Source organism: Ranitomeya imitator, chromosome 9, assembly GCF_032444005.1.
Source record: "Ranitomeya imitator isolate aRanImi1 chromosome 9, aRanImi1.pri, whole genome shotgun sequence".
NCBI lineage: Eukaryota > Metazoa > Chordata > Amphibia > Anura > Dendrobatidae > Ranitomeya > Ranitomeya imitator.
The window spans coordinates 145683920-145701490 of record NC_091290.1 but is presented as its reverse complement, the minus strand read 5'-3'; the positions used below and the strand labels follow the sequence as shown (position 1 = coordinate 145701490).

The 17571-nt window shown below is 47.7% G+C and overlaps 1 protein-coding gene across 3 annotated transcripts in view; it reads right to left on the bottom strand.

Moving 5' to 3' along the window:
- Positions 1 to 5811: 5811 nt before the first annotated feature.
- Positions 5812 to 17571, bottom strand: part of DPY19L3 (dpy-19 like C-mannosyltransferase 3) — a 37150-nt gene continuing 25390 nt past the window's right edge. For 2 of the 3 annotated variants that reach the window (XM_069739317.1, XM_069739319.1), the window contains exons 15-19: positions 14892 to 14948; positions 14452 to 14534; positions 13377 to 13509; positions 11060 to 11218; positions 6019 to 6570 (exon numbers count right to left, since the gene is read on the bottom strand). In XM_069739317.1, the coding sequence (XP_069595418.1) occupies positions 6400 to 6570; positions 11060 to 11218; positions 13377 to 13509; positions 14452 to 14534; positions 14892 to 14948 (603 nt within the window). In that variant the 3' untranslated portion in view covers positions 6019 to 6399. Of the gene's footprint in view, positions 5925 to 6018; positions 6571 to 11059; positions 11219 to 13376; positions 13510 to 14451; positions 14535 to 14891; positions 14949 to 17571 lie in introns of those variants that run through there. The other variant, XM_069739318.1, reaches the window with a different exon arrangement.

Genomic DNA, 17571 nt, shown 5'->3' with positions numbered 1-17571 from the left:
TGCAGGATACGCCTGCCAAGGGCCGCGTCCGCAGAGGAGTGAATGTGGACATTGTAATGCTTTGTGAAAGTATGCAGGCTGGACCAAGTTGCGGCCTTGCAAACCTGCTCCGCTGTTGCCTGGTGCCGGATGGCCCAGGAAGCACCCATCGACCGAGTGAAGTGTGCTCTAATCCCCGCCGGGATAGGGCTGCCCCTGACCCGATAGGATTCCTGGATAGCAGAACGAATCCATCTGGCTATCGTGGCTTTAGACGCAGCCAAACCCTCTCTGTGACCCTCCGGGAGCACGAAAAGGGCGTCCGATTTTCTGAAATGAGCCGTTCTGGAAATGTACCTCCTGAGGGCCCGTACCACGTCCAGGGTATGGAGAGCCTTCTCAACCCTATGTTTGGGCTGCGGACAAAGGGAGGGAAGAATGATGTCCTCGTTAAGCTGAAAAGATGAGACCACCTTCGGAAGAAAAGCCGGGGAAGGACGTAGGACTACTTTGTCCTGATGAAAGGCAAGGAAAGGAGCCCGGCAGGATAAAGCGGCCAACTCTGAAACCCTTCTGATGGACGTCACAGCTACCAGGAAGGCAACCTTCCATGAGAGGACAGAGAGCGGAAAAGCGGAACGTCTTGAAGGGGTTCGAACGGAGGTTCCTGAAGAACCCCCAGGACCAAGTTGAGATCCCAGGTCTCTAACGGCATCCTGTAGGGGGGAACCACATGGGAGACTCCCTGAATGAAGGTCTTGACCTGAAGGTTGGCGGCGATCCTGCGCTGGAACAGCACGGATAACGCTGAGATCTGGCCTTTGAGGGAACTCAGTGCCAAGCCGGAGTCCAAACCGGACTGAAGGAAATTCAAGATGCAAGGGATAGAGAAAACGAGCGGAGGGTGACCTCGGAGCCTGCACCATGAGAAGAAAGTTTTCCAGACGCGGTGGTAAATTGAGGCGGAAGACGCCTTGCGAGCACTTAACATGGTGGGAATGACCTGCTGAGAGAAACGGGCTCGAGTTAGAATCCAGGTTTCAACAGCCACGCTGTTAAACGTAGGGCCCCTGAGCTCTGGTGGCAGATTGGTCCTTGGCGAAGCAGGTCTGGGCGGTCTGGTAACCGCCAGGGAACGTCGGCTACGAGCTGAACGAGTTCCGCGTACCAAGCGCGGCGTGGCCAGTCTGGGGCGACCAGAATGACCGGAACTCCCTCCGTCTTGATCTTTCGGATCACCTTCGGCAGTAAGGGAAGGGGAGGAAACACGTATGGGAGTTGAAACTGATGCCACGGTGAAATCAGCGCGTCTACTCCTATGGCCTGGGGATCCCGAGAACGCGCAATGAAGTTGTGGACCTTGGCGTTCAATCTGGACGCCATCAGATCCACGTCCGGGGTCCCCCAGCGAAGACAGATCTGTCGAAAAACCTCTGGGTGGAGTTCCCACTCCCCCGAGGCAAGGCACTGGCGGCTCAGAAAGTCCGCCGCCCAGTTCTCGACTCCCGGAATGTGCACCGCAGAAATGGTGGAATGGTTGGTTTCGGCCCAACGAAGGATGTGAGAGACTTCCTGCATCGCCGCCCTGCTGCAGGTACCCCCCTGGTGGTTGATGTAAGCCACCGCCGTGACGTTGTCCGATTGGACTCGTATTGGGTGACCCGCGAGCAGGGCGTGAAAGCGACTCAGGGCAAGTCTGATAGCACGAATCTCCAGGATGTTGATGGGGAGTCTCGATTCCCGAACTGTCCAATGGCCCTGGGCAGAGTGGTGAAGAAACACCGCCCCCCAGCCGAGGAGACTGGCGTCGGTAGTTACCACTAACCAGCGGATCGGGAGAAAGGACTTCCCCTGGAGAAGAGATGGACCCAGGGTCCACCATACGAGTGATTGTCTGACCCGCGGGGACAGGGGGCAAGGACGGTCGAGAGATGGGAGACTCCTGTCCCAGTTGTCCAGCAAAGCCTGTTGCAAGGGGAGGAGATGGAGTTGAGCGAAAGGAACCGCTTCGATTGCTGCAACCATCTTTCCCAGGATCTTCATGGCGAACCGAATGGTTCGCGGGCGAGGATGGCAGAGCGTTCGGGCTCCCTGCTGAAGCGCTTGGGCCTTGGAAGCAAGACCAGACCCCTTGAAGTGTCCAGGATCATTCCCAGAAAGGAGATCCGATGGGCAGGAACGGGAGAGGACTTGTCCAAGTTGATCAACCAGCCCAGGCGCGAAAGAGAATCCAGGGTAATGTGGACACTTGACTCGCAGGCCTGAAAAGACGGACCCTTTATGAGGAGATCGTCTAAGTAAGGTAACACGACGACTCCTCGAGAATGAAGAATGGCCATGACAGCCGCCATGACCTTCGTGAATACCCTGGGCGCCGTGGCAAGACCGAAGGGTAAGGCCGTGAACTGGAAATGGTCCTCTAGAACGGCAAAGCGGAGGAACCTCTGATGTGGCGGGAATATCGGAATGTGAAGATAGGCATCCTTGATGTCTATCGATGCCAAGAATTCCCCTCTTTCCATCGAAGAGATGACCGACCTGAGCGATTCCATCCTGAAGTGCCGTACTTTTACGCACTTGTTCAGGAGCTTCAGATCCAAAATGGGGCGCACTTTTCCGTCCTTCTTTGGCACGACGAAGAAGTTTGAGTAGAAACCTTTGAACCTCTCGTGTTCCGGAACCGGAACAATGACCCCGCTCTGGCGGAGGGAGTGAATGGCGCAAAGGAGGGCGCGAGACTGAGCTCCCGAACTGGGGAGACGAGAGGGAAAAAACCGAGTTGGAGGAGGAGCGGAGAACTCTATTTTGTAGCCAGACGATACCAGATCCCTGACCCATTCGTCGTGAATGACAGAGAGCCAGGCTTGCTGAAAAAGGAGTAGACGTCCGCCTACTCTGGTGGTATCGACTGGCGCCGTTCCCGAGTCATTGAGACGGGAATCTGGGGGGTCTAGAACCTCTGGTTCTGGACTGCCTCGGCTTTCCTCGCCAGGACGGATTCGGCCTGAAGGAGGGACGAGCGTCTCTGTCTGCGCGAGCGGATCGGTCCGATCTGGAAAGACCGGTAGGATTGGACCAGGCTGGACTGGTACGAAAGCGAAAGTAAGGCTGGCGCTGGAAGGCCGCCTTGGGCCTCTGTTGGGGAAGGAACTTGCTCTTTCCCCCTGTGGCGTCGGAAATAAGCTGGTCAAGCTTTTCACCGAAAAGGCGCCCGCTCTGAAAAGGGAGTGAGATCAGAGATTTTTTAGAGGAGGAATCTGCGCGCCACTCTCTGAGCCAAAGAGCCCTTCTGATAGAGATGGCGTTAGAAGCCGCCGATGCTGCGCAATTCGCTGCATCGAGAGATGCGCACATCACGTAATCACTAGCCATGGCAATCTGTTTAGCCAGGTCCGCCATCTCAGACGGGAGATCCTGTTCATGAATGGATTTCGCTAGAGCATCCGCCCAGGAAACCATTGCCTTGGCCACCCAAGCCGCGGCGAAGGAGGGGGATAGGGAAGAACCTGAGGCTTCGTACACTGAGCGAGCTAGAGAGTCTAGCTGGCGTTCAGTGGGACACTTAATTGAAGCGCCGTCCGGAACGGAAAGAAGCGTTTTAGAAGCAAGGCGCGAGACCGGGGGATCTACTATAGGGGGATCCATCCAGTCCTTCACGAGATCTGCTGAAAAGGGATACTTCGATACCAGGTCCTTCTTTCCCATGAAACGCTTATCCGGACGCTCCCTGTGTCGCCTGACTATAGCCAGAAAATCTGGGTGAGAGGCAAAAGTTTTGTGAGAACGCTTGGTTCTGGTAAAAGAGACTGCGTGTTCCGGAGCGGAATTAGAGTCATCGTCCACCTTAAGTGCGTGATTGACTGCTACAATGAGTGAGTCAACCGTAGCTCTAAACTCCGGAGCCTCCGGGTCTAATGATACTTCAGACTCATGTTCAGAGTCGTGAACGATGCGAGCCCCCAAAGAGGGTGAGCGAGAGGTGGAGCTGCCAGAGTCTGAGTGGCGAGGTGAGCGCTCAGGAGAGGTAGTGCGGATCCGTTTTCTGGATGACCGTGCCTCTTTATGGAGAGAGCGGCCCCTGCTGGCCGACGATTCCCCTGTTATGGAGGGATCTCTTAGGACCTGTAACAGATTGCCCCGTTCCCCGGGAGGGTTTTGAATGGATTTGATGGCGTTGGATAAAAAATCCACGGACTGCGAAAGTGAAGCGACCCACGGGGGGGACTAGGTACGCCGGAGTCGGTGGCGGTGGAGGGCTCCTGGGCACATGGAGCATCGCAGGCAGAGCAGAGGGGGGAACTTTGAGGCCGAGGAAGTGGGGCCTGGCAGGTGGTACACGCAGAAAAAAAGGTCGTATGCACCTTAGAGGATTTTTTAGACCTTGACTGGGACATGATGTACCTAATGCAAAAAATAGACCACAGGGTCTATAAGCTAGGGAAGCAGAGGGCGGTACTGCAGAGGAGAGGCTGACGAAGTCTCCTTACCCAGGTCCTGTGTCCCGCTGTGTCGCCTGAGAAGACGAAGAGAAGGCTGGATAAAATCGCTGCACGTGGGCGCTGTGTCGCCTAGAAGCTGCGGCAGAGCTGGAGCTGCGGCGTGCAGTGAGGGAAACCAAGATGGCCGCCGAGATCAGGAGAGAGATCTCGGAGGCGGCGCCACCGAATGACGTGAAAGAATGGGCGGAGCCTATCGGCAGCGTCCTGCGGCTAGGCCGAAGCCGGGGACTAAATTTGCGGCTTCGGCCCGGCGCGCGGCCGCAAAGTGCCGAAAATAAGGGGCCCAGAGCAACCGATGTGCCGCTACTTAGGAGGAGCCCTCCGGACCGCAAAACCGGCGACCCCCCCCCCATCCCCCACGAGACACTTACCCCGATGAGGTGAGGAGTGCCTTGGAATGGCAGGGACGGTGCAGGGGTTGGGAAGCCTCCATCCACCAGCCCCAGACAGGGGAGTGGAGAGGAACCGTCCACCACCTGAATCACGCATAGACAGTGGTGATGCAGTGTGGTCTGCACGGACACCACGGGAATAGTGCCTCTGTACAGCCGAGGGAGAACCCGGTGGACAGGGCAGATGTCCGGCAATAAAAAGGCCTGGCTGCAGAAGAGGATACTGGAGGTAAACAACACCAGTGCTTGTCTGTACAAAGTGGGGAGATCGGCGCCCGGGAAAGGGACCGTCGCCCAAAAAAGGTCAGCTCAGGCAGTGGCTCCCACGTCGCAGGAGAGGATATGGTGAGGTGAAACTCCCGTGCTCGCCTGTTGTTGGTTCGGGGGAGATCGGACCATGAAAGAATCCGTCGCCCCCTTCGTCCGGGTAGAATTAAAAAACAGTGTGCCTCCTACGGACACTAAGCTTGAACTGGGTCTCTGGAAGCCAGTATGAGGGTGTACACTGCAGGGGAGGAGCTAACCTTTTTTGTCTCAGCTTAGTGTCAGCCTCCTAGTGACAGCAGCATAACCCATGGTCCTGTGTCCCCCAATGAGGCGAAGGAGAAAAGGAGATTTTTGTGTACTCACCGTAAAATCTCTTTCTCTTAGCCTCTAATTGGGGGACAGAGTAAACACACACTAAAAAAACACAATATGTGTGCACAAGATTTCTAGAATCTCAGACTGGAAAACAGCTGAAAATGAGCATAAAAAACGCTCAGTGTGAACTTAACCTGAAAAGTGTTGTCTCAGTTTGGCAAGTTACCAGCTATCCACTTACATAACCTGGCCGCTACCTGGAAGTGAATGACGCCGACAACACCTTCGATGTGAATATCGGCATTACCTAATATAATACTGGCACCTGTGGAGGAGATCTTGAACCTGACCGGGCAGGGAACTTTCTATGATTCCACTGTATGTAGCGCCACTTCTGTCCAACCATTTCACATAAAACATCGCCGGCTACAACATTTCTCAGCAGAGGTTTTAGTTCCAAGTTCTTATCCAACTGAGGAAAAAAAAAAATCAATCTATGAAATTAGGAGCAGCATCTGAACATTACACTATGCAAAAGTAACAAAATGCCTTTTAAAGAAAAAATATAAAAAGAATTTCAATATTTTAATTGCCGCCCGTCTCTTCCCAACCCTCCCCAAAAAAGGACAAACTCGAGATTTCAGAAACATTGGTCCCTCGTTAGCCGCCACAACACACAAACTAGAAGAATTTGGCACGTGATACTGTGAAGGACGCAGTCCCCTCAGATGATTGGAGTTGTAGCTGACCTACGTCTCTGCCAAAAAAACACCAAAGAGGATAAAAATGGCAGAATCCAGAGACGTGTGGACGGAGGCTCCAAGATTCATGATTCACGTCACTGTGAGTCCAAACACTATGCTATAAAAACACCATAAAACAGCCGGGGGGCCGCCCGCGGAGACTGACCGCTCATCTCACCGCGCCGGGGGTCCGCCAGCTCCCGGCTACTTCACCACAGCTTTCCGGGATAATCTGTAAACATGGAAAGTTTTGTTCTTGAAGACTCTGGTGAAGTATTTGGTGTAGGAAGGAGAATCCCTCTTTACTTCGTCACAGAAGCGCGGTGACGGGGATGTCTTCAGATCCGGGTCGTTGTACCCGGGACCATCCATGATCTGTTAGAAAATACAGAAGAAAAGAAAAATAATTATCTGCGGTGAGACAGAAAAGCGATTATGAGGTTATACCAGCGATTATTTAAAGGGAATTTCCATCGTAATGTAAATACGACACAACGTTCTGCATCTTTGTAAACTCTGCTGGCTCCTGGAGTTGACTCCTTACTCACTAGACTAGATCTGGGCAAAGTACATCCATGGGCCACATTGGGCCCTTAGGCTGTTCCTATCCAGTCTGTGGATTGGGAGAGAAGAGGGCTGAATCCTGCAGCCTCGCGCGTCACATATTAGTCAATTTCACCTGTATCTACAGCACCAGGACGCACATACCAGGGGGGACAATGATGGAAGCCGCAGGCACATTGTTCCATCATTCGGCCTGGACACCAAGTCTCTCCACATAGCACCTGCTGTGCGGAGATTCAGTAGCAAGTGTACAGAGGGAGGCAATGCAACGAAGGGAACGGGGTGGGGAGAGTGGTCTTATCTTTTAATTATCTGTCAGTACTTGTGCGGAGACATCAGTGTAGGGGGTGCTGTGTGGACCTCCTATTTGTATGGATACTGTGTGAGAAGCTGTGGGGGCCATCATGCTACGTGAGGGACTGTCAGGCCCATCACACCAAGTGTGGGAAATCATACTGTGGAGGGGTAGGGCCCTCTGGGGACTTCACACTTATATGGGGAGGCAATAATACTGTGTGTGTGGGGGACTTTGGGTACATCATACTGTGTGTGTAGGGGGGCTGTGGGAACATTGTACTTTGTGGAGGGGGGCTGTGGGGACATTATAAAGTGTGGAGGGTGGTTGTGGGGACATACTGTGTGGAGGGGGCTGTAGGGACATTATACTGTGTGGAGGGTGGCTGTGGGGACATTATACTGTGTGGAGGGTGGCTGTGGGGACATTATACTGTGTGGAGGGTGGTTGTGAGGACATACTATGTGGAGGGGGCTGTGGGGACATACTGTCTGGAGGGGGGTTGTGGGGACATCATACTGTGTGGAGGGGGACTGTGGTGACATACTGTGTGGAGGGGGGCTGTGGGGACATCATACTGTGTGGAGGGGGACTGTGGTGACATACTGTGTGGAGGGGGGCTGTGGGGACATCATACTGAGTGGAGGGGGACTGTGGTGACATACTGTGTGGAGGGAGTTGTGGGGACATCATACTGTGTGGAGGGGGACTGTGGTGACATACTGTGTGGAGGGGGGTGGGTGGACATCAAACTGTGTGGAGGGGGGTTGTGGGGACATCATACTGTGTGGAGGGGGGTTGTGGGGACATGATACTGTGTGGAGGGGGGTTGTGGGGACATGATACTGTGTGGAGGGGGGTTGTGGGGACATGATACTGTGTGGAGGGGGGTTGTGGGGACATGATACTGTGTGGAGGGGGGTTGTGGGGACATGATACTGTGTGGAGGGGGGTTGTGGGGACATGATACTGTGTGGAGGGGGGTTGTGGGGACATGATACTGTGTGGAGGGGGGTTGTGGGGACATGATACTGTGTGGAGGGGGGTTGTGGGGACATGATACTGTGTGGAGGGGGGTTGTGGGGACATGATACTGTGTGGAGGGGGGTTGTGGGGACATGATACTGTGTGGAGGGGGGTTGTGGGGACATGATACTGTGTGGAGGGGGGTTGTGGGACATGATACTGTGTGGAGGGGGGTTGTGGGACATGATACTGTGTGGAGGGGGGTTGTGGGGACATCATACTGCGTGGAGGGGGGCTGTGGGGACATCATACTGTGTGGAGGGGGACTGTGGTGACATACTGTGTGTGGGGCAGCTGTGAAACCTCATACTGTGTGGAGAGGGATACTGTTGTGAGCTACTTGTGTGAGATGCTTTGGGAACCTAATACTGTGAAAGGGTGGGGGCAGATATTGTATGAGGGGCAGTTGTGCTGTGGGTACATCATACTTCATGTAGGAGAGCCATAATACTCTGTGTATACTGTGGGTACATCATACTTATGTGGGGGGAGCTGTTGATTTAGGTACATCTATGCTAAAGCCTGAATACCCGGAGTAGGTGATTTATAAAAAGCAGTAAATTATAAGGTGTTGACTCCCTGCTGCTAGTAAGAATACATTACAATAAGCCCTATCGTCACATGTATAAGTAGTATTCAGTACGGACTCAACAACAGTCAGGGTCTTCTGTGGCCCTTTTGGAAAATTAGCTATCCTCCCCTTCGTTAGGCCCTTTGTTAAAGGCTTCTTTGCTTTCCACTGAGGAGGGGCAAGAACGCTGAAACAGCAGTAGGTAAATGGAGATTGTGGTTTTGCTTTATATCCGGAGTCCTGAGACTCGGCTCTTTAATATGGTCAGTACTGACTTCTAGGATTTGCTATTTTCAATAGGTGACACTAGAGACCTGATTATCTTCCTCTGTGACCACTGAACGTGCCACACACACGCACCACGCAGAGTAAATGCTCATACAAGACATCTCAGCTGTTAGCTTCAATCCTCTAGATATAAGGAGCCCCCCAAAAAGGATTTATAAATCAGTCGGTGACTCCCTCCCCCTCTGAATCTGGAGCCTCCTGCTCCATTTATCTACTCTGTGTCCTTCCTGTAAATCTTATGCAGAAAATAAAGGGTTACTTTCTGCAGAAAATAAATGCATTGCTGCAAAAAAAATTAGAAAAAAAAAGTCCCATAACATTGTCTGTACTTGTGGCCGTCAGCCAAGTCCTTGTAGTGAAGTCTTCATTGTGACTGACACACGTCAGCTGAATTCCCAAGGTCACATGAAAAGCTGCTGAAGAAGAACTGGGCGAAACGGCGAGCGTTCAGTGGAGAACACGTGCACAGGCGGCATCATCTCCGCAGATCAAGGAGCTAAGGCTTCTGGCAGAAAATCTCAAGGAATCCTATTAAAATGCACCAGTCAGCTCTCCTGATATTTCGGATTTAGTAAAAAAAAATAATAATAATAATATCTAGAAAGAGTAAGAGAGGAAGGCAAATTTACAAGTAAGATGTTCCAGAAATGATATTCCACTTGGATTGTGAAGTTCCCTCTTATAAAATGACGGCCCAGACGACCGACCTTCATAGATCACAAAGGGATGACCTATCCGAGCAATCACCATAATATATGATCAGAAAACCCGGGAAAGGAGAAATGCCCTCATTGACGATATAACGTAAAGAGAATTAAAAAAAACAAAAAACACATTAACCCCATCATGACCTTGGGATTTTCCATTTTTCCGTGTTCGTTTTTTGCTCCCCTCCTTCCCAGAGCCATAACTTTTTTATTTTTCCGTCAATTTGGCCATGTGAGGGCTTATTTTTTGCGGGACGAGTTGTACTTTTGAACGACTTCATTGGTTTTATCATGTCGTGTACTAGAAAATGTGAAAAAAAAATTCCAAGTGCGGTGAAATTGCAAAAAAAAGTGCAATCCCACACTTGTTTTTTGTTTGGCTTTTTTGCTAGGTTCACTAAATGCTAAAACTGACCTGACATTATGATTCTCCAGGTCAGTACGAGTTCAAAGACACCTAACATGACTAGGTTATTTTTTTTATGTAACTGGTGAAAAAAAAATTCCAAACTTTGCTAAAAAAAAAATGCACCATTTTCCGATACCCGTAGCGTCTCCATTTTTCGTGATCTGGGGTCGGTTGAGGGCTTATTTTTTGTGTGCCGAGCTGACGGTTTTAGTGATACCATTTTGGTGCAGATACGTTATTTTGATCGCCCGTTATTACATTTTAATGCAATGTCGCGGCGACCAAAAAAAACTAATTTTGGCGTTTCGAATTTTTTCTCGCTCCTTTTTTTTATTGATAGATCGGGCGATTCTGAACGCGGCGATACCAAATATGTGTAGGTTTGATTTTTTTTTTGTTATTTTATTTTGAATGGGGTGAAAGGGGGGTGATTTAAACTTTTATATTTTTTTATGTCAGATTTTTTTTAACGTTTGCCATGCTTCAAGAGCCTCCATGGGAGGATACAAGCTGGCATAGACTGATCGGCTCTGCTACAAAGCAGTGATCATCAGATCGCTCTTATGTAGCTGAAATGCAGGTGTGCTATGAGCGCCGTACACAGTGTGGCGCTCACAGCAAGCCGGCATCAGTAACCATAGAGGTCTCAAGGAGACCTCTGGTTACTATGCCGACACATCGCTGACCCTCAATCATGTGACGGGGGTCAGCAATGAGCGCATTTCCGGCAGCCCGGCCGGAAGTGATAGTTAAATGCCGCTGTCAGCGTTTGACAGCGGCATTTAACTAGTAAATAGCGGCGGGTGGATCGCGATTCCACTCGCCGCTATTGCGCGCACATGTCAGCTGTACAAAACAGCTGACATGTCACGGCTTTGATGCGGGCTCACCGCCGGAGCCCACATCAAAGCAGGGGACCCGACTTCCGCCGTAATAGTACAGCGGAGGTCGGGAAGGGGTTAAATCACGTCTCACGCAATACTGATCTGAAACATGTGTCTTACATGTCCGTTATTAATATCCAGCAGGTCTCGCAGACGGCATCCGCGGCCATGTCTTCTCTCATAACATATGCTGTCCTCTAGTATCACGTAGTCCGTACCAAATGACCTCAGGATACTGTGTACGTCTTCTGGGGACCTCTTGGCGTAAACCTGGTACACCTGATAAAAGACACAACCGTACAACTATACAAAACCGTACCATGATTCTACTATAATACCGCCCCCTATGTATGACAATATAACTACTATAATACTGCTCCTATGTACAAGAATATAACTACTATAATACTGCCCCTATGTACAAGAATATAACTACTATAATACTGCTCCTATGTACAAGAATATAACTACTATAATACTGCCCCTATGTACAAGAATATAACTACTATAATACTGCCCCTATGTACAAGAATATAACTACTATAATACTGCTCCTATGTACAAGAATATAACTACTATAATACTGCTCCTATGTACAAGAATATAACTACTATAATACTGCCCCTATGTACAAGAATATAACTACTATAATACTGCTCCTATGTACAAGAATATAACTACTATAATACTGCCCCTATGTACAAGAATATAACTACTATAATACTGCCCCTATGTACAAGAATATAACTACTATAATACTGCCCCTATGTACAAGAATATAACTACTATAATACTGCTCCTATGTACAAGAATATAACTACTATAATACTGCCCCTATGTACAAGAATATAACTACTATAATACTGCCCCTATGTACAAGAATATAACTACTATAATACTGCTCCTAGGTACAAGAATATAACTACTATAATACTGCCTCCTATATACAAGAATATAACTACTATAATACTGCCCCTATGTACAAGAATATAACTACTATAATACTGCCCCTATGTACAAGAATATAACTACTATAATACTGCCCCTATGTACAAGAATATAACTACTATAATACTGCCCCTATGTACAAGAATATAACTACTATAATACTGCCTCCTATATACAAGAATATAACTACTATAATACTGCCCCTATGTACAAGAATATAACTACTATAATACTGCTCCTATGTACAAGAATATAACTACTATAATACTGCCCCTATGTACAAGAACATAACTACTATAATACTGCTCCTATGTACAAGAATATAACTACTATAATACTGCCCCTATGTACAAGAATATAACTACTATAATACTGCCCCTATGTACAAGAATATAACTACTATAATACTGCCCCCTATGTACAAGAATATAACTACTATAATACTGCTCCTAGGTACAAGAATATAACTACTATAATACTGCCTCTATGTACAAGAATATAACTACTATAATACTGCCTCCTATATACAAGAATATAACTACTATAATACTGCCCCTATGTACAAGAATATAACTACTATAATACTGCCCCTATGTACAAGAATATAACTACTATAATACTGCCCCTATGTACAAGAATATAACTACTATAATACTGCCCCTATGTACAAGAATATAACTACTATAATACTGCCCCTATGTACAAGAATATAACTACTATAATACTGCCCCTATGTACAAGAATATAACTACTATAATACTGCCCATATGTACAAGAATATAACTACTATAATACTGCCTCTATGTACAAGAATATAACTGCTATAATACTGCTCCTATGTACAAGAATATAACTACTATAATACTGCCCCTATACACAAGAATATAACTACTATAATACTGCCCCTATGTACAAGAATATAACTACTATAATACTGCCTCTATGTACAAGAATATAACTACTAGAATACTGCTCCTATGTACAAGAATATAACTACTATAATACTGCCCCTATGTACAAGAATATAACTACTATAATACTGCTCCTATGTACAAGAATATAACTACTATAATACTGCCTCCTATATACAAGAATATAACTGCTATAATACTGCTCCTATGTACAAGAATATAACTACTATAATACTGCCCCTATACACAAGAATATAACTACTATAATACTGCCCCTATGTACAAGAATATAACTACTATAATACTGCCCCTATGTACAAGAATATAACTACTATAATACTGCCCCTATGTACAAGAATATAACTACTATAATACTGCCCCTATGTACAAGAATATAACTACTATAATACTGCTCCTATGTACAAGAATATAACTACTATAATACTGCTCCTATGTACAAGAATATAACTACTATAATACTGCTCCTATGTACAAGAATATAACTACTATAATATTGCTCCTATGCACAAGAATATAACTCATATAATACTGCCCTGTATGGACACTTATTACCGTACCTGCTTCGTCCTCTCCCTGAGGGTCTTGTCTTCATAGTGGGGGTGGTTGGTCAGGATTCTCCCGGTGCAGAGTTTCACCCCCGCCAGTAGCTGCATGCTTCCGGCAAACGCTGCATGTTTGGGGGTATCCGATCTATACAATAGAAATACACATTAACCATCAGTCCATCCATTAGAATTAAGGATGGTAACAAAAAACAAGACTATATCATGGCGGTATTATCGGTCCTTCTGTATGTTCTTTGCTAGCAAATCTTCCCTACCTCTCTATGGAAGTCCAAGTAATCCGGAATATTTATGCCGCACCACCCGGTAATCCCAATATTACCCTGCAGGACTTATAAATTCCCGCCGCTGGGTTTTAAGCCGTTCGATGTAATCGCCTTTGGCACTAATCCAAATATTTGCCGTTTAATTGCCTTTTTAAACGCGGCGGCGCCGACGTCATGAGAGGTGAATAAATCCGTAAGTTTCCTGTATAAAACTCCGGGCAGATATTCTGCAGTCTCAGCTTTTCCGTCTCCTCCTTCAGGACGCCGACGATATAGTCTTACATTTTACACTTGTGAGTGAATTACAGCTGCTCCAACATAGACGGCTCTCCGGAGTCAAAAAAAAAAAATGCATCAAGTATTAGGCGGCGTAAAATAAGATGATGGTTTTAAGCGTCTCGTCACCAGAACGGTTTATCATAAAAAAAAAAAAAAACATCAATAGTTATTTCAGAAATCGCCGAGAACGGCTTTTTTTTTTCCCCGCTTTCAAGGACTCTGCATCCTCTGGCGAGGGGCCGAAAGATTAGCATAGAGCAGATGTGATCCCATGATTTAATCAGGGAGAGAGATGACAAACTGGGGACTGCGCACCGGCACGCACCGGCAGGACGACGCCGGAGGCCAAGTGTATCCAGAGGACTGCAATAACTTCTATATACTGCATAGGAGCCACAAATCCACACAGCCTCTGTGTATGACCATGCTTTACACTGCAGCTCTGCCTGCTCCGCTGGCCAGCGTCTATTAAGTGCTGGTACTTTGGGTTAATTAGGGGAAATAAAAGAAAACTTTGCGCTTACTTGATCCAGTTCATTAGCTGCACAGTGTCGGGGTCGTAGAATTCCCGCAGTTCGGAGATCTCCTCCGTGATCCGAGGCCAGAACTAGAAGAGAAAAACACAGGGAAGATCATTCCTGGGATCCTACAGAAGAAAGCTACTGTTCTCTGTTATCACCCGTTAAGCATTATGTTCGGGGGTTTCTCTGATGGAGTAATAATCTGCGACCTGTGTCACCACGACATGTCCGCAGGCTGACGAGCTATGCTGGGAGTTGTAGTTTTACAAGAGTTGGAGAGAAACCATTGTTTCTAGGATATTAAGAGGCATCTCCACTGTACTGGTGCTTTGTTGGCTCCAGATCACAAAATTGGCTTCAGTTCTTCCTTTCGTTAACATAAAGGTCTTATTTTCCAGCACCGTGAACAAGAACAACTTATCTAGAAATCAACACTTTCTTACCTTGCAGACCACGGTGACCAGCACCAATATGGAGGCAGAATATCGGAGGGCGCTGGTCTGGAAAAGAATTAATTATTTTAAAGTAACCTTCACTTTACCCTGTAAATACCCTAGTCAAGGCAACGTGCCTCTGCCCCCCTTCCCCCAATGACCCTACAGATCGCTCTGGATCCGGAGATCACGGCTGTAAGGAAATCTTCCATTGATCCCATGTGATCACAGAAATATGACTATGCTGCCATCTAGTGTGCTGAAGCAGTAATACATTCAAGGTCTCATCACTTTAAAGTAGACCTTTTTAACATTGATAATAATAAATCTTTATATATCGCCAACATGTTCCACAGCGCTTTACAATTCAACATTGATGTAAAAAATTTTTTTGCATATGTCGCTGTTTTCCGAGACTTGTAGCATTTTCATTTTTCGGGATCTGGGGTTGGGTGATGTCTTATTTTTTGCGCTCTGAGCTGACACTTTTACTGATATAATTTTTGGGTAGATACAATGTTTTGATCGCCTCTTATTGCATTTTACTGTAATGTTGCAGCGGACAAAAAAAACCCCATAATTCCGGCATTTTAATTTATTGTCTTATTACGCGGTTTACTCATCAGTTTTGTTAGATTAGAAATTTCTGAATTGTTTTATTTTTAAGAGATAAAAGGGGCATGATTTTACGTTTTGAGGGTTTTTTACTTTAATAGTCTCCGTAGGAGACTTGAAGCTGTGATCGTCCGATCGCTTGTGCTATACGTAGCGGCACATCAGCCGGCTCTGCTATGTGTAGCAGAAATCACCATCTACTATGAACACCAGCTTTCACCGGAGGATCGTAAAGACAGGCACGGGGGTCATCAGCAGACCCCAAGCTGTTATAACAACCCATCGGCCCTCCATGATAGGGGCACCGATGGGCAGGATGAGTTAAGCACTTCTGGCCGACGCATGTTAAATCCCGCTGTCCATGATTGACTACGAGATTTAATAAACTATCGCAATCCCTCACACTTAAAATCTGTGCCACTGACCCCCACCCCCTGCTTCCTCTCTCTGGGGCACTTTGGAATACCCGTTTCGTCTGCAACAAGCTCCACGTGATCCACGATCTCTTTTCTTCCCGCAACCTTTCCTTCCTGGCCCTCACTGAGACCTGGCTGACGCCCCCTGACACGGCCTCCCCTGCTGCACTGAGCTACGGCGGCCTCCACTTTACACACACTCCTCGCTCTGGCAACAGACATGACGGAGGAGTGGGTTTCCTTTTCTCTAAAAACTGCTACTTCAACCCTATCTAACCCCCACCCTCCCTTATCCTCCCTTCTTTCGAGGTTCACTCTGTCCGTATCTACGCTCCCTCCAATCTCCAAATAGCTGTCATATACCGACCACCGGGCTCAGCCACTGCCTTCATCGACCAATTCTCCACCTGGCTCCTTCACTTTCTCTCTGCTGACATCCCCCCCCCCCACAGTTACAAGGACGCAGCTGGTTCCTTATCAGTGGCCCAGACTCCAGCTCTCCTGCCTTACACAAATCCAGTCCCATACTCCAATATCCCTTTTTAACCCTATGTCTGGGAATCTCCCTCACCATGTTAATTCTCAGATCAAGAGCTTGTTTTAATTAGAGTAGATGGCAGACCCAATAAATATACTCTCACAAAACCCATCCCTGTGGGACCTTTCCCTGAAGTTACTGCTCAGTTCGTAATCTCTCCCTCATGTCCGGTAAATTTACTGGGGGCAGATGTATCATCACAGTTCCGCTCCAGAATATAATTCCAAGATGATAGTGAGATGGTACTTACGTTATTTAACCCCTATGCAGGTGAATATAATGAGATGTGCATCTTACACGCCCTTCCCACGGTTATGATGGCCCTGATAGGCCCAGATCCACCCCCAATAATGCCTGTAGAACCAGTAAAAGTGTTTCTCAAATCTGGTGCCCCTTTGCCCAAAGTCCATCAGTACCCTTTGAAACATGATCAGGAGCGGAGCCTCAAAGGTCAAATACAAACGTTACTCGATAATGGTACCGTGTTTCCCCATGTAACACACGCCTTTGTTTTCCATTAAGAAAAAGACCCCACCCAGCCAACCCGTGTACCGGCTGGTACAAGATCTACGGGCAGTTAATGCAGCTACTGTTCTGGAAACTCCGGTGCCTAATCCACATACTCTCTTGTCCCAGATACCTCAGGATGCTGCTTGGTTCACAGTCATCGACCTCGCCAATGCCTTCTTCAGCATTCCATTACACCCAGATTGCCAGTTTCTGTTTGCATTCACTTATCAGGGATGACAATTGACATGGACAGTTATGCCACAAGGGGCCCAAAATAGTCCCAATCAGTTTGCAAAAAATATGGGCGAGTGTCTTTTACCCTGGCAGTTAGAATATCCTTATGTCACGCTGCTTCAGCATGTGGGTAACCTTTTGTTGTGTGCACAGAGCGAGCAGGAAGCCATTGTTGCCATTGTTAGTCTCCTCAAGTATCTGGCAGATCTGAACTGTCGGGTTTCGGCCTAGAAACTTCGGTTCTGCCTTGGTCAAGTGATATTTTTGGGTCACTGTCTCCTTCAGGGTGCTAGAAACCTCACAGAAGAAAAATAGCCGTCAGCTCCCTTCCTTTCCCAAAAGATGAGACTGAACTCCAGCGTTTTCTTGGACTATG